The sequence below is a fragment of the Diorhabda sublineata genome, chromosome 1, assembly GCF_026230105.1.
Source record: "Diorhabda sublineata isolate icDioSubl1.1 chromosome 1, icDioSubl1.1, whole genome shotgun sequence".
NCBI classification, from domain to species: Eukaryota; Metazoa; Arthropoda; class Insecta; order Coleoptera; family Chrysomelidae; genus Diorhabda; species Diorhabda sublineata.
The window spans coordinates 2,761,119-2,783,290 of NC_079474.1; the positions used below are offsets into that span (position 1 = coordinate 2,761,119).

General features: G+C 34.7%; 2 protein-coding genes across 3 annotated transcripts in view; both read right to left on the minus strand.

Moving 5' to 3' along the window:
• Positions 1–747: 747 nt before the first annotated feature.
• On the minus strand, positions 748–5,033 carry LOC130453235 (TNF receptor-associated factor 5). Of its 2 annotated transcripts, XM_056792863.1 has the most exons (5): positions 4,752–5,033; positions 4,194–4,404; positions 1,955–2,814; positions 1,123–1,275; positions 748–1,022 (listed from the first exon to the last, which is right to left on the minus strand). In XM_056792863.1, exons 1-5 carry the CDS (start codon positions 4,827–4,829, stop codon positions 828–830), a joined length of 1,497 nt encoding a protein of 498 aa, XP_056648841.1. In that variant the 5' UTR covers positions 4,830–5,033; the 3' UTR covers positions 748–827. The 2 variants fall into 2 exon arrangements, with proteins under 2 accessions (XP_056648841.1, XP_056648849.1); XM_056792871.1 differs by lacking the exons at positions 4,194–4,404; positions 4,752–5,033 and adding an exon at positions 3,680–3,755.
• A 1,722-nt stretch (positions 5,034–6,755) lies between these two features.
• The window catches only part of LOC130444592 (protein dachsous), a 41,096-nt gene continuing 25,679 nt past the window's right edge, over positions 6,756–22,172 (minus strand). Inside the window, exons 7-10 of the mRNA XM_056779823.1 lie at positions 20,186–20,891; positions 16,026–17,455; positions 11,832–12,132; positions 6,756–11,776 (exon numbers count right to left, since the gene is read on the minus strand). Coding sequence (XP_056635801.1) covers positions 9,241–11,776; positions 11,832–12,132; positions 16,026–17,455; positions 20,186–20,891 — 4,973 coding nt within the window. The 3' untranslated portion in view covers positions 6,756–9,240. The remainder of the gene's footprint in view (positions 11,777–11,831; positions 12,133–16,025; positions 17,456–20,185; positions 20,892–22,172) is intronic.

Sequence of the window (22,172 nt, forward strand, 5' to 3'; positions counted from 1 at the left end):
ATTACTTTTAAATGCAAAAAAAAGCAAATAACTAATAAACAAACCATATCAAACACCTTCGCAAATATTTTATACACATTTGCAAGATGGACGTTGTTCATTCAATAATATTGGCAGATTGACAAACACTCAAAAATAAAACACCAAAAAGTAAGCTTTTAGATGTGAGCCGGTATCATAGATGGCGTTGAAAATCGTCCTGAACTTCTCCTATTCCAGCGCACAGGCCCTGGGTTCAACCATAACGAAAATTCAGTTTGAAATGTCAACCGAGAGTTGAAATGTACTTTCTAACCTCAATTTTTGTTTACTTTGGCTTGCGTTTGATGAATTAACTTATTATTTTGAATTAATTGAATCATTTGAACAATATCGTCATCATTTTTTCTCGAAATTTTACCAAACAGGCTACTTTAGAAAGATAACAGTTTTTGTTTTTAAATTTATATAATGTTGGAACTAGGCTACTGACATTTCCCCGGCAACTGACAGTTTGCTCGGATTTGATTGGTTAAAATTGAACTGTCAGTGCAGCTCCATTAGGCCAATTGATGGTTGCAAATGGGCTATAATACCGAGAAGATGTTAACCATGGGTGGAGTTGCGACCAACGGTTTAATAACGTCTGGTAGAACCAAAATTTTTATAACACCGACCCTTAGTCGTCTTTCTAGATAGCTTGGAATGTCAGTGGACTAACCTCTTATGTCCTCTTCTCAAATGAATTTAGGAAAGGAAGAAAGAAGAAGAAAATAAAACGAAATATATTATAAATAAATAATAATCACAAATTCAAAATGAAATTTTAATATCAGGTACAAATTCTTTTACAAACTAGTTTCAAGTTTATTATTTTGGCGTATTTTGATATCGAGAAATATCGTATCGTTTTTAACATGGTTACTTTTCAAAAGAGTAGAGTGGGGAATGAAAATATAACACGAAGAAGATTCTTGTGGTTCTTCACATTCTTCGTTTCCTGTTTGTCGTTTTGCGGTTATTACTTTAGTAAAAGGCTTCGCCTGAAATCGCAAATTTACTATATCAATGTCGCTGTAGATTATAAACAAATTTTTTTACTCAGCGACACAAAGAAAAATTATCATTAAAACATACACGAACCTTTTCTAAATCATCAAGATCTCGTAATACTACGGTTCCTTCAATATTACAAGGCCACTTTAGTACCATATCGAAATCTCCTTTAAGAACATGCAGACATAACAATGCATATCTATCTTTCCATTTTTTTAATCCATTCATATACATTAACACCTAAAATATTAAAATTCTGATAGATCGGAGGTTAAGGGGTTCAACTCACCAATATTGAGTGATCTTATGTTAAAAGAGGCCCGCAGAAACAAGAAACAGTTCTTTACGTAGCAGTTACACCGACCATCACACTTTTGTTTACTAAGATCGCAAGTACATCTTGCTCGTTGTCCAAAATGGTTCCCAAAACACAGAACTACCGCACGAATCGGCGTTCTTCCAGCCCCAGGTGGATAGGTCCGGAATTTCTTGCATCGCGATGACGCACTTCCCCATAACTTTGTAGCCTATCCTTCAATTCTTCTCTAGGGGATGGTAGAGCCTCCAGAGGTCACCTACAAGCAAAACCAGAGGAAGAACGTGGCAAGAAGATGGTAAAACGTGACAACGAAAGCCGTGAATGGGTAGACTACGACCACCGTCCAACTGACTACTTCCACGTTCATGCAAAAAGATTGCAGCAAGTTGGAGTTGAATAAAAATAAAGTCAAGAACTTTATCACCCTTATAGAGACAATGAACGGGAGCAAAAAAAATGGGAGTTAGTATGATAAGGAACATCATTACCAAGAAGGAGAAAGACTAAGTGAAAGATAGATCCCGAATCCCTAATCATCATTGATGGAAGTGGGAAGTAGGGAAACCTAGTGGGTAGTGCGTGCACTAGGTAAATACTTACCCTAACCCTATATCCATATTCGTGTGTGAAAAATATGGGGCTTTTAACCACATTTCCTGATTGTTTTGCTTGAATCATTTTAGCATCGACTTCTGTGATCCTCCATAACAATCTCCCAGGTCCTGGTCTGAAATCATTCGAACTGGTAAGTCCTTCTAATATTTCCATATCTAACTTCATCTGGGTGAATTCTTTCTTTAAATTTTCGTATTCTTTTTCCATATTTTCCATTTTTTTAATAGCTTCGGAAGCGCTTTGACCTACTCCTCTCAAATCGTAGATGATATTAGTGAATTTGATTCCTTGATCTTCTAGTTGAACTTTGGCGTTTTCTATATCTTGTTTTGTTATGTCTAAAGCATCTTTAACGTCGCCGAGTATCGCTAGATTTTTTGCATTTTCTTGAGCCGACGTTTTTTTAATTTCCTCGAAGTTTTCTTCGAAGCTCATATCTACTTGTCTGTTGTAAGCTTGTTCTCTTCGAAAACTATCTACAAGTCCACTTATTTGGTCTTGTAGTTTTTCTATAAGCATCATCCTAGTCTGCAAACCCATAACCTTGCTATCTAAGTCTCTTTTTGCTCTATCTACGCTTGATAAATTCACTTTCAAAGCCTCCAGAATTGAATCAGTCTTTTTTCTCCAATCATAAGCAAGTTGGTTTTGATATTTGATTTTCTCTAAATCGAGGTTGAGTTGAAGCTGAGACGTTTTCAATTTCTCATAGTTCGTTAATGAAGTTGATAGATGGTTATTGTTGTCCTGTTGGAACTGAAATCTGCTTTCGAGATCTGCAATTTTTCTAGAGAGCTTGTAAAGTTCGTTTTGATTGTCATTTTTCATCAATCCATTATTCGTGGCTAGAATACAAAGAAGGGGTTGTTAGAACCATACGTAATCCCGATTGTAAAACACGGCGCAGGCTCGGTGATGGTTTGGGGATGTTTTGAAGGAAAGGCGACTGAAGACCTGGTAACAATTGTAGTACGTTCTGGCCAGTGCTTGATCAGAAGAAAATTTATCATCCAGTATGACAACGATCCCAGGGAACAAAGAATATTCAAAAGAATTTGAAAAGAAAAATGTATTGGAAGTAATGATTTGGCCGTCACAGTCGCCCGACCTAGACCCGATTGAGTGGTTGTGGAACAAATTGAACAGGGAAGCAAAAGAGGGTTGTTTTGTATAAGGCAAACTATAGGGTAGGTAAAAACTTTTGACCTTTGACAGATAAAGCAGTTGTTTCATGAATAATGAGTATATGGTGTCTAGAATTTGATTTATTCGTATTTTTAAGAATTATTTCTATTTTTTCTCAAAACATAAAAATTTCAACATCAGATAATAATTTGTACAATGAGAGGTGGTGGAAACGGTGTAAAATTTTTCAAAATTCCTTTAGCTACACTCATAATAAATTACAAAAGCTATTTATACGAGAGCAATATAAAATCCAGTCGAATTTGTTTCTACGCAATTTATAATAGTATATTGAGTAAGTATTTATGTAGATATCAGAGCTATCAGGCGTAAAAATTCGTTTTTCATTACATAAAAATAATAATCTCCTCTTTTTGTAACAATAAAAGCATTTTTATTCATTTGATTTGCTTCAATGTATTATAGAAAGTTTGATTCGTAATAAAAGAATCCTCAATTTTCACAAAATCCATTCTTGGTGATGTTACACAAAATTTTTCACTATTTACACGCACCTAAGCGTACCAAAAATCATTTTAAATCTGAAAGTAACACAATGAAGATAAAATAATGCATATTATGAGGATAACCCTTAAATGTCACTAATGTCAATAAATCAACAACAATGTCAAGATTAGGCTAGTTTTTCGAAATCTACACCAATACTCCGGCCAGTGATAATAATGACGTCATGAATCGACGTTTTATTTATGATATATTTGGAATATGTTTGAGAGTGCGTTATTAATTGTGAAAATGTTAAAAATTCTAAAGAACTCACAATTATAACCCGTTTGCAAGGGTACAAAACATAATCTATCGTTGTTAGGTAAAACTTTATTCATCAGTACATTATGGCGTTAATTAATGACATCATTACAACTAAAAAAGGTAAACTATAGAAGCTAGTTTTTTAAAAATGGCATCTTGTTTACTTTTGAGGTTATGTATTAAAGTTATAGTAATTTATAGTTGAAGACATTTACCAACAACCCCTTTTGAATATATTTTTTTAATAAATCATATATATCCAACTTACTTCTAGTGGAATTGTTTGAAGCTATATTCCTGCTGTCTGGTGCTAGCCCATAAGACGTATTTGGTACTCGTCGCTTTTGTTGTTTTGGTAAAGTATTAGTAGTCCTGTTGACACACTCTTTATTGTGTTTTTGTAATCCCATTCTTGGTACATAAGCACCGCATTTATTAACACACGGTACCAAAACGTTCCCACATACTGTAGTATGCCCCTTTGAATCATGGCGAAAATAAAGTAAATAGTCAATTGCTTTAGATTATTATTATATTATACGGAAACTACAACAGTTATTATTACCGGGGTTGAAAAGAAAGTTGCATCAGAGAAAGTATACTGGTTGAAATTAATACCCATATATAGAGTTAGACTATGAAATAATAATCTTATTAAGGGTCGTAGGGTTAAATATACCGAGCTATAAGTTTTATTTTTGGAGTACAAAACAAAAAGAAATGAAGCGGCAAAAATAGTGTATAATAATAATTAAGATTTTTTAATGGATTTTTGAAGTAAAATCAATTCAAAAAAAATATTTGTTGACAAATCAAGAAAACTTACCACTTCTGTGTCATTTTCGATAACTTTATTACAGAAATAACAGGTGAATTTTGGCACTGGTCTCGGATTAATTTCCATATTTGTTCTAAGTTGTTATCATATTACAACTATGACGTTATCTTGACGAAAAAAAAGGTGATACATACACATTTAGTGTGTATAAAAATAAAACAGTGTCTGTTTCATATTGCAAACAGTAGATTAGATAAAAAAGTCGCGCACGCATCGATTAAAATTACTCACTATATTTTTTTACCGAATTGGTACAATGTTTGATCACACATTCGAATGATTATCATTCTCATTATATCTCTGAATTTACCTAAACAGTCTATATAGTATAAATTACACACACCCACAAACAAACAATAGAAATACCAAATTTGCATGCAGTCGTTAATTATAAGATTATGGACCAAATGACTTTTTATTTATCAGCGCAAACGTGATACAACAAATGTTATTAAAATGTGACTTGTAACAATTTTCATAATTTAAGACGTTCAATACTAAGATACGCGAATGATCAAACTTGTAATATGATTACTAAGAATCGCCCTTTAGGTTTTTGGAGCCTACCGGAACCTAAGAAGTTTACTTCAAAGAATCGTTTAAGAACGCCGGTTATTGATCTCAGTTGTATTCAGAAATGTACATAATGAGAATATTTAAAATTTCTTTTCTAAATCAAAAATTATATCAACTAATTTCAGAGAAGGGGTTTCTGCGCCTAAAGCATAGTTGTAAGACTCCAATCTTTGCGAATTTAGAGCCCTTGTGCACAATTTGGACCCGTTTAGTATCAATCTAGTTGACTTTCCCAAAACGACACAACCAAAAATTATTTTTATAAATTGATTCCAATAATACAAAAAAAAATTCACAAAATAAATACTTTATTCACCAAAAGTATTTTGTTTACGATGAAAAGAAAAAAATCAGCTGTTTTTGACATTAAATTGACATCGTTTTAGAATTGCCTATTCTTTACAAGAGGTTAGTTTTCTTATAGTGGCTGTATAAGGTTGAACGAAGAGACCTTTATATACGAAGTTTGTTTGTGAAATAAGAAGATTGAAAGTGATTTTAAAAATGTATCATTTGGTTCAAGACAGTTAATTGAAATGTTTATTTTTTCCTTAAATGAATCACGCAAATTAATTAAAGATAAAAATCAGCAGATTTTGACATCGTTTTAGAATGAACAATTCTTTATAAGAGATTAGTTTTCGTAGAGTGACTGTATAGGGAGAAAGGAGAGACCTTTATACACGAGGTTTTGTTTATGAAAAAAGAAGATACGAGAGTGATAATAGAAATAGATAAGTAATTAAAATGTTAATTTTACTCTATAAAATAATATACCACATAAACTGAGGAGTGTAGAAGAAAGGAGAATCTATATCAAAAAGTGTCCATTGAAAAAAGTAAATTAAGGTGGTCCTTTAGTAGCTAATGTAAAGATTTTAAAAACAGCTCCAGAAATTATTAGAGTAGGATAGTAAATTAAAGCATTTCAACAAAATTATCTATGTACAAATCAATTAGCAAATTTGTTTATCAAATCATATCATTTCCACTTGCTACACTAGCGCTATTTTGGCGAGTATTGGAACAATATTTCTTTATAAGAAGTTATATTTCTTATAGTGACTGTATAGGTTAGGAAGAAGAGACCTCTATATAAGAGGTGGGTTTTTGTAATAAGAAGATTGAAGGTGATATTGAAAATGTATCATTTGGTCCAAGATAGTTAATTGAAATGTTTATTTTACTCTAAAATGATTCACACAAATGAATAAGAGATAATAATCAGCTGATTTTGACATTAACCTAAGAGGTTAGTTTTATTTAAGTGGCTGTATAGGGTAGAAAGAAGAGACCTCTATATAACAGGTTTTGTTGGTGTAATAAGATTATTTGGTCCATGATAGTTAATTCAAATGTTTTTTTACTATAAAAAATTTTGATATACAGGAATAAATAAAAATACAACGATAATTAATAATTCATTTATTTATACTTTACATTTTTACAACCCGATTAAAAATCAGTATTTTTTCAGTCGATTAAGTACAGGTATGGAAAAAAATATTCTATTACAGAAAATAAATTCTACAAAAACGTAGTAATTTGACTAATAGTTTACATTGTGAATGAACAAATAATACAAAAAAAACTAATTTACAATATTTGTACAAAAATAATTTAAATCCTACATACAACAGTACACTGAAAATATTCTTCGATTCAAAATTTTGAACAAATGACAAAAGGAGTCTTAAGGAAGAAAAATCATTATTTTTTTAATAAGATCAAAATTAGAAAAATCAAAGAATTATTTTCATTGTTGAGAAAATAAAAAGTAAAACTGTTAGTTGTTTGTATGGCTAAGAATGGCAGGCAGCGCTGCTACCTATATGAGCATTTATTTGTTATTTACAAACATTAAAACATGGACTAACTAAAAAAATGGTTTCTGGTATTTTTTAAAATAGCTATTTTCATTAAAAAATATCGTGTTCCAACTGACATTTAATACAATTTTTTTTTGGTACAAGATGACTACCATTTTTCACAACATGTAAAAAGCCAGTGAATACAAGATTTAGTGAATGTGGTTAGGAGCAAAATTGAAGATATTACAAGGTCGACAGATAGAAGAATTCTGGTTGAATGAAGGCTATAATGCAAGATAAAAAAGTGGTTAAAAAAGACTTGGATGTATTAGACTTTTAGGTATTAAAGGACAAAAAGGAAGGAGATTAAGTCTTAAGTGATTGAAGGAAGACCAGAAGGTACTGAAAGAAGAAACAAGAAGGGGTTGGACATATTTATATAAAGAAAAAAAGGGAAATAGTGATAGAGAAAATAATATAACAAAACTTGAAGGTATCAAAAAACAAAAAGATAGATATTTAGATCAAATGGTTATAAATAGGTATCACAAGAAGGAATAAAATGACATTAGACAAAGTTAGATATAAAAAAATAAGTGAAAAAGTAGAAACATAATATAAAGATGACTAATTTTTACAGAAGAAAAGACCTGAAGGCAATATTAAATGGTTAGAAGGAGACTTAAAACACTTAGATAAGAATTTGTTTGTTTAAGTGGTAAAAAAAGAACCTGGGAGTATCACAAGAACGACCAAAAGGACATTACGTAGAGTTAGACAAAAAGAATGAGTGAAAAGTATAGAAACAGTATGAAGGTGGCTAAGAAAAGACCTGTAGGCATAACAAGTGGTTATGAGAAGATTTGCTGTAAAAAGATGATCTGGAGGTATCACAACAAGGAAGAAAAAGATATTAGACAATGTTATATAAATAAAAAAATCCTAAAACGATATGAAAAGAACTAATTCTTCAAATGCAATGGAAGAGAAAAGACCTGGAGGTGCAATGAGTGATTAGAAGAGACCTGGAGATATTACAAGACTGAAAGTAGTTAAAAGACGACCTGGAGGTATCCCAACAAGAAAGAAAAAGATATTAGACAACATTATATCAGTAAGAAAGTTCTTGAACAATATGAAAAGAACTAATACTTCAAATGCAATGGAAGAGAAAAGACCTGGAGGTGCAATGAGTGATTAGAAGAGACCTGGAGATATTACAAGACTGAAAGTAGTTAAAAGACGACCTGGAGGTATCCCAACAAGAAAGAAAAAGATATTAGACAACATTATATCAGTAAGAAAGTTCTTAAACAATATGAAAAGAACTAATACTTCAAATGAAGCGGCGGAGAAAAGACCTGGAGGTGCAATGAGTGATTAGAAGAGACCTGGAGATATTACAAGACTGGAAGTAGTTAAAAGACGACCTGGAGGTATCCCAACAAGAGAGAAAAGGATATAAGAGAACGTTATATCAGTAAGAAAGTTCTTGAACAATATGAAAAGAACTAATACTTCAAATGAAGTGGCGGAGAAAAGACCTGGAGGTGCAATGAGTGATTAGAAGAGACCTGGAGATATTACAAGACTGGAAGTAGTTAAAAGACGACCTGGAGGTATCCCAACAAGAAAGAAAAGGATATTAGAGAACGTTATATAAGTGAAAAAGCGGTTGAGCAAATATCTGAAGTGCATAAGAAATGACCAAGAGTTGTTACAAAATTAAAAAAAAAAAATGTTAATCTACGTGGCCGATGGGGGATTACAAGAAGGACATTTGACGAAGTTTCATAAGAAAAAAAAATCAAAATGATAAGGAACTAACTGAACCTTGAAATAAAACGATTTTAGAAAGTTTCAATGCACCTCAACGGGTATTGTCGTTTCGATAAGATTATGAATTTTTAGGAACAACAAATATCCAAGGAAACTTTGTTATTGCTTAAAAAATTCATTCACGGAATGAATCAATTTTAGATGAAAAATGCTATTTCAAAATAATTTGTATCAATTCTATCAGTCTGTAAAACGCAACACAGCCAAAACGCTATATATATACCTACACACGCACATACACTAATCACTAATCAAATCCTCAGTTCCGCATCAACGACAGATTTATTCCTAGACGCCGTCTGTCTGGCCATAACGTGATGAGACGCCGGCAATCCGGGTGCAACTAAAGGCGATACCGAAGGCGATTTAGTAGCCAACGGCGATAAACTAGGCGAGAAACTCGGCGACATCGCCGTCGAAGTAGCGCCCGCCAAATCGTGACTAATAGGCGATCTAGGTAACAACATCATTTGATTATGATGAACGGCGCTCCTACTATTCAAAACCGGCATCGCTATCGAACGCGGCGCTATGCTCGTTATCAACGGCGGCGGAACACTTTTCGCGTGAGCTACCGAATTTTTACTTTTAACGCTAGACGTCGCACTCGCCCCGCTATGCACCGACGCCGTATCGTCCTTCAATCTCGCTATTTCGGAAAAAATGTGCGCCAACGGCTGATATTGCGGTTCCCAAACTAACAAATAATCCCAATTATAACTACCCGCCAATTCTTCTTCGCTATGCACTATCGAACTCAATGAACCGTTCATCGACGGTTGATGCGTAACGGCGGCGACGTCGCCGTAACCGTTCATCATACCGCCGTCGTTAGTCGAACTGACGCGATCGCTATTACCGCCGCCGGTGACGTCGTTCAATTTGGCGTATATCAAATTCGTTATATCGTTTTCCGTACCGACTTCTTCGTCGAATATATCCATCGGCGGTACCGTTTTATTATTACTATTCGAATTAGAAACGTTATTATTGATAATACCCAAACGCGCCAAATATTCCTGCGTATTTCTAACAGAATTATTCGATAGAGCGTCGCCGTCTTGTAGCGCTCCTTGATCTCTAGGTAAAGGTCCTTCGTTTATCATTCGTATCTCTTCGTCTTCGCCGTCGTCTTCCGCCGAACCCCGACCGCTCGAACCGGATCGTTCCGATCCGGATAATTCCGAAGTAGTCGCCGCGCCGGAATTCGAACTAGCCGGATGCGGCGCGCCGTACGGGGGGATTTCGTCGTATTTCGGCGGCGCAAATTGATTATTACCGTTACGTAACGAACCCACTCGACTTCTAATCGGTATCGTATCGAAAGCGCTCGGATCGACGTAATTATTCGACGACGAAACGGCTTCGTTACCCAAAGTAGGTTTATTTATCTTTTTATTACGTTTATTTCTCATATGTAGGTAGACGAATACGGCGCCGAATGTTATAACGAGTAATATTAAAGCTATTAATAGCCCCATTACCCAATCGGCGATTCCACCGCCGCCGGTAGACGGTATCGAAGTATTTATATCGCCGTTTATCGCTAGATTAGTACCCGGATCGGCTAGGGGATCTAAAATTATTTCCACTACTGTAGTATTCGTTAAAGAACCTTGTCGACCTGAAGTAGCGGTTATAATTAAACTTATTTCTCCGCCGGTATTCGGTAATTCGGCGTAATCTAATTTCTTTTTGATCATTATATCGCCGGTGGTACGGTTAACTTTGAAATAAGGATGCTGCGTTGCCAATTGATATACGATTCTACCGTCGGGACCTTTATCGCGATCTGTAGCGGTAACTCGTCCCGCTATATAACCGATCGGTAAAATCGAAGACGTAGCTAAAGTTAATTTGTACGTTCTTTCGGTAAATTGCGGATGGAATTCGTCTTTACCTTCGATTTCGATTCGAGTTTTGATCGATGTCGATTTACCGCCGGTATCTCGCGCTTGTATCATAAAATTGTATTTATTACGTTGTTCGTAATCGAATACCGTCGATGTGGTAACTAAACCGGTGATTTTATCGACGTTAAACAATTTCCAGGAATTGTCTAATTGTCCGTATGACGGTATTATACTATAAGTTAATTGTCCGAACGGTCCTTTATCGGCGTCGGTAGCTCGTGCGGTAAATACCGCCGTACCGACCGGTTCGTTTTCTTTAACGAATTCCAAATATTCCGTTACGGGAAATTTGGGTTCGTTGTCGTTTTCGTCGCGTAAATTTATCGTGAACGTATTAAGGGTACATAGAATCGGTACTCCTCGATCGCACGCTCTTATAACAATGTTATACCGAGTGTTTCCTTTATCGAAATCCAAAGTTTTATTCACCGTCAATATTCCGGTTCGTCGATGTATTTGGAAGTTTCCTTCGTCGTTTCCCGATGTAATTTCGTAATAAACATCAGAATTCGGCGTATTGATTAAATCCGCGTCGGTTGCTGATATAGTTTCGATCGTTGAACCGATCGGAAGATTTTCGCTGATTGTTTTTTCGTGATCGATGATTTGGAAAATCGGCGGATTATCGTTGGAATCTTCTAGTTCAATTTTGAGGTTTATCATCGATGTAGACGAAATATCGTTGGATATTTTTAAATTGTAAAAATCTTGTCGTTCCCTATCTAATGGTTTGATTAAAACTACGTCTCCGGATGGATTTATAACCTCAAATATTCCTTCTTCGTTTCCTTCTACGATTTTAAAGAGAGCGTCCGTTGGTTTCGTTAAATGTATAATGGAACTTCCTATGGTCGTATTTTCCGGTATATTAACCCTAAAAAAATCATATACATAACCTCAAATTAATATTATATTTTGTCAAAACTTACTTATAATCCATTTTGTTCGACGATTTCGTGCCGGTAGCGACGCCCCCGTTGGTTTTTACTTTAACTGACACCAAAGTATGTAGTGGTGGTGTTCCGGAGTCTGTGGCTTTTACGGTTAGTAAAATATCTTCGTTTAAATGGGATAACGTGGAAATGTTCGCTCGTAGGATACCGTCTTCTGCGTCGATGGAAAAACCCGGTAAAGGATCTACTAGGGAGTAAATTATTTTTGCGTTATCGCCGGAATCTGCGTCGCTAGCGTTTAAAGCGAGAATGTCGCTAAGGGGTGATGAATTACCATCTAAAAAGAGAAATGAAATAAGAATCGTTAAGATTGGGAGTGGGATTTTGTGAAAAAACAAATATATGTATCTCGAAAAACGACGAGAACTAGAAGATACCACTAACTATATCTATAACTATGAACAAATTTCTCTAATTCATTATGAAATCATCTAATATCACAATCTACTTCCCCAATTATTCTTTAAATGTTAAAATTATGACCCCAAATAAATTAAAAAATTCTACAAGGTTGATTATGGACCCAAAAAAACGGGAAAAAATATAAATACTCTACAAATTCAATTACAAATACAAAAAAAAAAGAAAAAATATTCCTCATGCTCAATTATACATCTAAAAGAACTGTAGAAAGCAGAAATAATTTCCAAGGTCAACTACAAACCCTAAAAAACCGAAAAAATATTCCCCAATGTCAATAATAAACCCAAAAGAGATGAAAAAACTCCGCAAGGTCCATTAAAAACCCAAAAGAATTATAAACAGCAAAAATATTACGAATTGTCAATTTTAAACACCAAAAAAACCGACAAAATACTTCTCAAGGTCAATAATAAAATCAAAAGAGCTGTAAAGGGCAAAAATACTCTAAAACCACAATTATAAACCCAAAAAAAATGAAAAAAGCTTTCCCCAAAGTCAATTACAAAGCCATAAGAACTGAAAACATTCTACAAGGGTAATTATAAACCCAAAAGAACTGAAAAAATCTATAAGCTAAATTTAAACCCAAAAAACATTCCCTAGAGCCAATTATGAATCAAAACATTGAAAAACATATTCCCCAAGGTAAATTATGAACCAAAAAGAATTAAAAAAATCTACAAAGTCAATTATGAGCCCAAATGGCATTTGAAAAGCTTCAAGGTCAACTGTGTCCTAAAGAAAAAATTGACAAGGTCATAAACCCAAAAAAACTGAAAAAATACTCCCCAAGGTCAATAATACACTCAAAAGAACTGTAAAAAGCAAAAATACTCTAAAAGCTCAATTATAAACCCAAAAAAACTGAAAAAATACTCCCCAAGGTCAATAATACACTCAAAAGAACTGTGAAAAGCAAAAATACTCTAAAAGCTCAATTATAAACCCAAAAAAACTGAAAAAATACTCCCCAAGGTCAATAATACACTCAAAAGAACTGTAAAAAGCAAAAATACTCTAAAAGCTCAATTATAAACCCAAAAAAACTGAAAAAATACTCCCCAAGGTCAATAATACACTCAAAAGAACTGTAAAAAGCAAAAATACTCTAAAAGCTCAATTATAAACCCAAAAAAACTGAAAAAATACTCCCCAAGGTCAATAATACACTCAAAAGAACTGTAAAAAGCAAAAATACTCTAAAAGCTCAATTATAAACCCAAAAAAACTGAAAAAATACTCCCCAAGGTCAATAATACACTCAAAAGAACTGTAAAAAGCAAAAATACTCTAAAAGCTCAATTATAAACCCAAAAAAACTGAAAAAATACTCCCCAAGGTCAATAATACACTAAAAAGAATTGTAAAAAGCAAAAATACTCTAAAAGCTCAATTATAAACCCAAAAAAACTAAAAAAATACTCCCCAAGGTCAATAATACACTCAAAAGAACTGTAAAAAGCAAAAATACTCTAAAAGCTCAATTATAAACCCAAAAAAACTGAAAAAATACTCCCCAAGGTCAATAATACACTCAAAAGAACTGTAAAAAGCAAAAATACTCTAAAAGCTCAATTATAAACCCAAAAAAACTGAAAAAATACTCCCCAAGGTCAATAATACACTCAAAAGAACTGTAAAAAGCAAAAATACTCTAAAAGCTCAATTATAAACCCAAAAAAACTGAAAAAATACTCCCCAAGGTCAATAATACACTCAAAAGAACTGTAAAAAGCAAAAATACTCTAAAAGCTCAATTATAAACCCAAAAAAACTGAAAAAATACTCCCCAAGGTCAATAATACACTCAAAAGAACTGTAAAAAGCAAAAATACTCTAAAAGCTCAATTATAAACCCAAAAAAACTGAAAAAATACTCCCCAAGGTCAATAATACACTAAAAAGAATTGTAAAAAGCAAAAATACTCTAAAAGCTCAATTATAAACCCAAAAAAACTAAAAAAATACTCCCCAAGGTCAATAATACACTCAAAAGAACTGTAAAAAGCAAAAATACTCTAAAAGCTCAATTATAAACCCAAAAAAACTGAAAAAATACTCCCCAAGGTCAATAATACACTCAAAAGAACTGTAAAAAGCAAAAATACTCTAAAAGCTCAATTATAAACCCAAAAAAACTGAAAAAATACTCCCCAAGGTCAATAATACACTCAAAAGAACTGTAAAAAGCAAAAATACTCTAAAAGCTCAATTATAAACCCAAAAAAACTGAAAAAATACTCCCCAAGGTCAATAATACACTCAAAAGAACTGTAAAAAGCAAAAATACTCTAAAAGCTCAATTATAAACCCAAAAAAACTGAAAAAATACTCCCCAAGGTCAATAATACACTAAAAAGAATTGTAAAAAGCAAAAATACTCTAAAAGCTCAATTATAAACCCAAAAAAACTAAAAAAATACTCCCCAAGGTCAATAATACACTCAAAAGAACTGTAAAAAGCAAAAATACTCTAAAAGCTCAATTATAAACCCAAAAAAACTGTAAAAAGCAAAAATACTCTAAAAGCTCAATTATAAACCCAAAAAAACTGAAAAAATACTCCCCAAGGTCAATAATACCCTAAAAAGAACTGTAAAAAGCAAAAATACTCTAAAAGCTCAAATATAAACCCAAAAAAACTGAAAAAATACTCCCCAAGGTCAATAATACACTCAAAAGAACTGTAAAAAGCAAAAATACTCTAAAAGCTCAATTATAAACCCAAAAAAACTGAAAAAATACTCCCCAAGGTTAATAATACACTCAAAAGAACTGTAAAAAGCAAAAATACTCTAAAAGCTCAAATATAAACCCAAAAAAACTGAAAAAATACTCCCCAAGGTCAATAATACACACAAAAGAACTGTAAAAAGCAAAAATACTCTAAAAGCTCAATTATAAACCCAGACAAAAGGACTGAAAAAACTAAAATTTAAACCTAAAAAACATCCCCCAGAGCCAATTATAAATTAAAACATTGAAAAAATATTCTCCAAGGGCAACTATGAACTCAAGAAACTAAAAAAATCTACAAGGTCAATTATGAGTCCAACAGGTATTAGAAAATCTACAAGGTCAATTATGAGTCCAACAGGTATTAGAAAAGCTACAAGGTCAATTATGAGTCCAACAGGTATTAGAAAAGCTACAAGGTCAACTGTAACCCAAAGAAAAAATTTACAACATCATAAACCCAAAAAAACTGAAAAAAATATTTCCGAACTTCAATTATAAACCCAAAGGAACTGAAAAAATACTCTACAAAACCTACTCTATAAACTTAAAAAGCACCCAAAAAAATATTCCCCAACGCCAATTATGAAGCCAAAAGAACTAAAAATAATCTACAAGGTCAATTATGAACCCAAAAAACCCAAAAAAAATTCCCCAACGTCAATAAGGCATCAGAAACCCAACCCAATAGAACTGAATAAAAAGTCTACGAGGTCAATTACGAGCCCAAAAGAACTAAAAAAAGTTTACAAGGTGAATTATAAGCCCAAAAGAATTAAAAAAATATTCTACCGGGTGAATTATGCCAAAAGGTATTAAAAAAGCTACAAAGTCAACTATAAACCCAATAGAACTGAATAAAAAGTCTACGAGGTCAATTACGAGTCCAAAAGAACTAAAAAAAGTTTACAAGGTGAATTATAAAAAACAAATTATTTCAATGAAAAAAAAAACTTACAAAACCGCTTTAATACAGATATCTATTTAAAATGTAAAACTATTTTTACTCACCCGGTAAACTGGCGACGTACGACGATTGTAAGAACACCGGAGCGTTATCGTTGACGTCGTCAACTTTCACGGTCAAAGTAGTTCGAGCCGAATGCGCCGTATCCGATGCTACTATACCGATTTTACATTCCCGCCAAAGTTCGAAATCCAAATTTTTCATCAATACCACTTTACCGCTATACCTATCGATACTGAAATACTGCAAATCGTTTTTGAAATTATCCTTAGCGAAATTATAAATCAACGGCGGATAGGTATCGACGTCGTTAGCCTTTACGATCGTTAATACCGTTCCGACGGAAGTATCTTCCTTAACGGTGATGATACTGTGAGGCGGAAAAGTCGGCTGATTATCGTTAATATCGACAACATCGATGCGGATTCTCGCGGTACCCGTCATTTGCGGTACCCCTTCGTCGGTAGCTATCACAGTTAATCTATACAAATCCCTAATTTCTCTATCTAATACGATATTGGTTTTCAATATACCGCTAAACGCCGGTTCTATTTTAAACGCGTTGTCGTGGTTACCGTCCACTATATGATACAGTATTCGCGAATTGGCGCCTTCGTCCGGTTCCGACGCGATGACTTGCAAAACGAATTCCCCTTTTTTATTACCCTCCCAGACGCTGGCGGCGTACCGCTGTTGGGTAAATCTCGGAGCGTTATCGTTTTCGTCGGTCAATCGAATCGCGACTTTACAATAACCGCGCAAAGACGGCGAACCTTCCGTTTTGGCTTCTATCGTTAATTCGATAGTTTTATGTAGTTCGTAGTCGAGATTTTTCGAATCGCGCACTTGTATTATCCCGCTATCTGAGTTAATAACGAAGATATTATCTTCGTTACCGCTACCGATGTTGTATAATATCTTCTGGCGTCTACCGTCGGTTCTTATAGCGGATACTTGAACGATATCGGTGAATTGTTCGGCGTTTTCGGCTACTCGTATCGTATAAGTATCGTTTTGGAATTTCAGTTCCGGCGAACCGTCTTGCAAGTCGCCGACGGTGATTTCCACCAGACCGGACGAACTCCTCGACGGATTTCCTTTATCGGTCGCTTGTACGTTTAAATAGATCACTTTCCCTTTGTTGCTAGCTAAACTTTGCGTCGTTGTCAATACTCCTGTGTTGGGATGTATTCTAAATTTCCCGTAAGAATCTCCTCTAGATAAACTGTAAACTATATCGGCGTTGGTGCCTTCGTCGGCGTCGTTAGCTGTTACTTTAAGTATTATTTGACCGGGTTGAATGTAAGGGAGGACTTTTTGTTTGAAAGGGTATTGGGTGAATATGGGTTTGTTGTCGTTGACGTCTAAAATTTTAACGGTCACTTGAACGCTTTGGGATCTAGCGTTGTATTTACCACTGTCGGTTGCTACTATATGAAAACTGTACGTACTCTGCTTTTCTCGATCGAAAGAACTGAAATAAAAATAAAAAGACACCATCAAATTTATCTTCACTAACTCATAATCATTCGTAGACATAATAGGAGGACGAAACTATAATAGTTTGGATACCATTTTGATCTATCTATGAACTTAAAGTACTAGTAGTAGAATCTCCAACTTGAGGTAGTAGTCGATTCCGATTGGGACATCTATAAACAGCAACTATACCAAAAATTGACCCCAAACAAGATACTAGAAAACTTGAAGGAACCCCGACATCCAGATAAACACCAAGGAAGAGTGAAGTGATGAATCAGAAATCTTGAAGGAACACCAACATCCAGATAAACACCATGGAAGAGTGAAGTGATGAATCAGAAAGCTTGAAGGAACCCCGACATCCAGATAAACACCAAGGAAGAGTGAAGTGATGAATCAGAAAACTTGAAGGAACACCAACATCCAGATAAACACCAAGGAAGAGTGAAGTGATGAATCAGAAAACTTGAAGGAGCACCAACATCCAGATAAACACCATGGAAGAGTGAAGTGATGAATCAGAAAACTTGAAGGAGCACCAACATCCAGATAAACACCAAGGAAGAGTGAAGTGATGAATCAGAAAACTTGAAGGAGCACCAACATCCAGATAAACACCATGGAAGAGTGAAGTGATGAATCAGAAAGCTTGAAGGAACCCCGACATCCAGATAAACACCAAGGAAGAGTGAAGTGATGAATCAGAAATCTTGAAGGAGCACCAACATCCAGATAAACACCATGGAAGAGTGAAGTGATGAATCAGAAAACTTGAAGGAGCACCAACATCCAGATAAACACCATGGAAGAGTGAATTGATGAATCAGAAATCTTGAAGGAACCCCGACATCCAGATTAACACCAAGGAAGAGTGAAGTGATGAATCAGAAATCTTGAAGGAGCATCAACATCCAGATAAACACCATGGAAGAGTGAAGTGATGAATCAGAAAACTTGAAGGAACACCAACATCCAGATAAACACCAAGGAAGAGTGAAGTGATGAATCAGAAAACTTGAAGGAGCACCAACATCCAGATAAACACCATGGAAGAGTGAAGTGATGAATCAGAAAACTTGAAGGAGCACCAACATCCAGATAAACACCAAGGAAGAGTGAAGTGATGAATCAGAAAACTTGAAGGAGCACCAACATCCAGATAAACACCATGGAAGAGTGAAGTGATGAATCAGAAAGCTTGAAGGAACCCCGACATCCAGATAAACACCAAGGAAGAGTGAAGTGATGAATCAGAAATCTTGAAGGAGCACCAACATCCAGATAAACACCATGGAAGAGTGAAGTGATGAATCAGAAAGCTTGAAGGAACCCCGACATCCAGATAAACACCAAGGAAGAGTGAAGTGATGAATCAGAAAACTTGAAGGAGCACCAACATCCAGATAAACACCATGGAAGAGTGAAGTGATGAATCAGAAAACTTGAAGGAGCACCAACATCCAGATAAACACCAAGGAAGAGTGAAGTGATGAATCAGAAAACTTGAAGGAGCACCAACATCCAGATAAACACCATGGAAGAGTGAAGTGATGAATCAGAAAGCTTGAAGGAACCCCGACATCCAGATAAACACCAAGGAAGAGTGAAGTGATGAATCAGAAATCTTGAAGGAGCACCAACATCCAGATAAACACCAAGGAAGAGTGAAGTGATGAATCAGAAATCTTGAAGGAACCCCGACATCCAGATAAACGTTTGACTCCTAGGAAGATGGCCATAATTTTGAGCATAGATAACTTTAGCAGAAGGACCACAAGAATATTGAGAAAAAAGTAAAGAATTCACTTAAGAAAGAGAAATAAAAAGAATTCTGGCTAAGGAAACTCATAACTGACTACAACATTGAAGAAAATTAAGAAGAAAGGGATCAATTAGGAAAGATCCTGTTATTTCCAAAAAATTATTGAATTTATAGGATGGGAAGGACTAGGAAAGACTCCACAAGATTAAAACAGAAAAGAGAACCCTCTCAGAGTTGTTGATTTCCAGGAAAAGACCATAGTTTTCAGCATAGAAGGAACTCAAGAATATTGAGAAAAAAGAAGAAAGTTCCCAAGTGAATTGAGAAGAATTTTGAGTAAGGAAAGTTTCATAATGATATTGAAGAAACTTTAAGGAAGAAGAAAGATAGAAGAAGGATCACTTAGGAAGAAACCTACCATTTCCCAAGAAAACGCGTGAAATCTTGAAGGAAACTCTCCACACCAAGCACCAATACACTGAGAAAACAATTCCAAAAGAAAAAAGAGGAACTACTCGATGTTGCTGATGTTCATGTAGTTGATAACTCTTTAAGGTCCTTTTTAATCGTAATAATTTGACTACGGAAAACACACCACCTCGAAAGATGCAACAGAAGATAAAAGAAGTTAAATGTAGATTAAAAAGATGGATAAATAGATAAAGAAAACGAGAAAATAGAAAATAGAGTACACAGATATCATAACCTCATGGTGTTGAAGTTCTTGCTGAGGTTATGTTAATCGTAAGACGATTAAAGAACAATATTTTTCATACGACTACCAAAAACTGTCAACGTTGAGATAGATTTTCTTCTACTAATAATTTGCCACCATAAAAACTAAGTTGGGTTAGTTAAACAACGTTGCCAGACTTGGAAATTATAAAAACGAACATATTTCTCAATTATAACGTAAAAATTGATAATAAAAATAAATTTCAAGTCAAAATATGAACTTACCCAACGGTAGTGATAACTCCGGTTTTATTATCGACCCGAAATAACCAATGGCTTTCGTTGGCTAATGAATATATGATCCTGGCGTTGATTCCTTGATCGGCGTCCGAAGCGTGTACCTTTAAAACTGAGGTATCGATCGGCGTGTCTTCTGATATGGCTACGGAATATTTGGATAGATCGAATTTCGGATCGTTATCGTTTTGATCTTCAACGAAAATCGTCAAATTGCAGTCGCTCTGTAAAGACGGATTCCCTCGATCTCTAGCCACTATAGTTAGAGAATATCTCCATTGGCTTTCTCTATCTAACGGTCTGGAAGATATTTCGCCGCTTTTGACGTCGATGCTGAATTTATTTCCGATGTTGCCGCCGGTTATGCTGTAATAAATTTCACCGTTGGCGCCTTCGTCTTCGTCTTCGGCGACTATCGTGTGAATGACGGCCGTATCGGAATTTTCCGGCACGGATAGTTTGTAACAAGAGCCCGGTTGGAATTTGGGAAAGTTATCGTTGACGTCCGTCACTTTTACTACCAACGTCGTCGTATCGAATAGGGTGGTTTTGTGAGAGGATTCGCTGACGTAAATCGTAGCTATGTAGGTTTCTATTTTTTCTCTGTCCAAGGGTTTTTTAATTATAACTTCACCGGTAGATGAAATTATGTCGAAAGTTTCGTCAGAAGGTAACACGAATGTTAGATTGTGTCCTGAAAATGTAATAGGGAAATTTCAATTCGAAAAACTACCAGAATGTGATTAGGGAAACTCCATAGTCAAAAAGGTAATTTTTTTACAAAAATTTATGATATGACGAAAGACGAAAAAAAGATAATCAAAAATTGCCCAATTTCATCTTTGGTATTTTGATAATTGTAAAAATTATTGCGACGGGTACACAGCCGCACGCCATTTAACGGCATCTGTTATAATTTAATATAGTAGAAACTATGAGAGACGGTTGGACCAGATGTTATTCTAAATCTACATATATAATTGAAAAGTATAGCGGAAAAACGAATATCATAAGATCCAAGCTGGTTTAGTAATGTGTGCACAAGTTAAATCAGCTAGATACACTCCAATGGGTTCTGGAGCAAACTGGAGTTTACAGAAATGAAACTGGTTTGTTAATGTTTCCCATTTGGGGAATTTACTTCAAAAAAATAGAGAAAAAACACTGGAAGAGAGGGTAGATAAAGAAAAACTAGTTAACGGAACAATCAACGGGGAAGAACTGTTAAATAGAGACTTTGGAAAAGTAGAGATTCTATTACGTAGAGGACCAAGCCTCTATCCACATTTTATCGAAATTGGAGATATTGCGGGACTCGACAGCATTATACATGGAAGTATATGGAAAACAAGACAAAGATCTTTAATAGCTGAAGCTATTCCAGATGTTTCTATGAAGAAGTGACTCCAGAGGATTGTTCCTGAGAACTTATTCCGAAGTTATACCAGAGGATTGTTCTTAAGAAGAAGTTATTCCAGTTGATTGTTCCTGAGAACTTATTCCAGATGTTTCTAAGAAGAAGTGACTTCAGAAGATTGTTCTTAAGAAGAAGTTACTTCAGTTGATTGTTCCTGAGAATTTATTCCAGATGTTTCCAAGAAGAAGTTACTCCAGAGGAATGTTCTTAAGAAGTTATTCCAGTTGATTGTTCCTGAGAACTTATTCCAGATGTTTCTAAGAAGAAGTGACTTCAGAGGATTGTTCTTAAGAAGAAGTTACTTCAGTTGATTGTTCCTGAGAATTTATTCCAGATGTTTCCAAGAAGAAATTACTCCAGAGGAATGTTCTTTAGAAGTTATTCCAGTTTATTGTTCCTGAGAACTTATTCCAGATGTTTCTAAGAAGAAATGACTCCAGAGGATTGTTCTTAAGAAGTTACTTCAGTTGATTGTTCCAGAGAATTTATTCCAGATGTTTCCAAGAAGAAATTACTCCAGAGGAATGTTCTTTAGAAGTTATTCCAGTTGATTGTTCC

Bases quoted from the DNA above. Each gene is read 5' to 3' on its own strand.
- LOC130453235 (XM_056792863.1), bottom strand. From the start codon at position 4,829: ATGGAAATTAATCCGAGACCAGTGCCAAAATTCACCTGTTATTTCTGT. The intron at 2,815-4,193 runs GTAAGTTGGATA...TTTGTATTCTAG, and splicing joins TTCAAACAATTCCACTAGAA to CCACGAATAATGGATTGATG. The intron at 1,276-1,954 runs GTAAGTATTTAC...TTAATATTTTAG, and splicing joins AATATGGATATAGGGTTAGG to GTGTTAATGTATATGAATGG.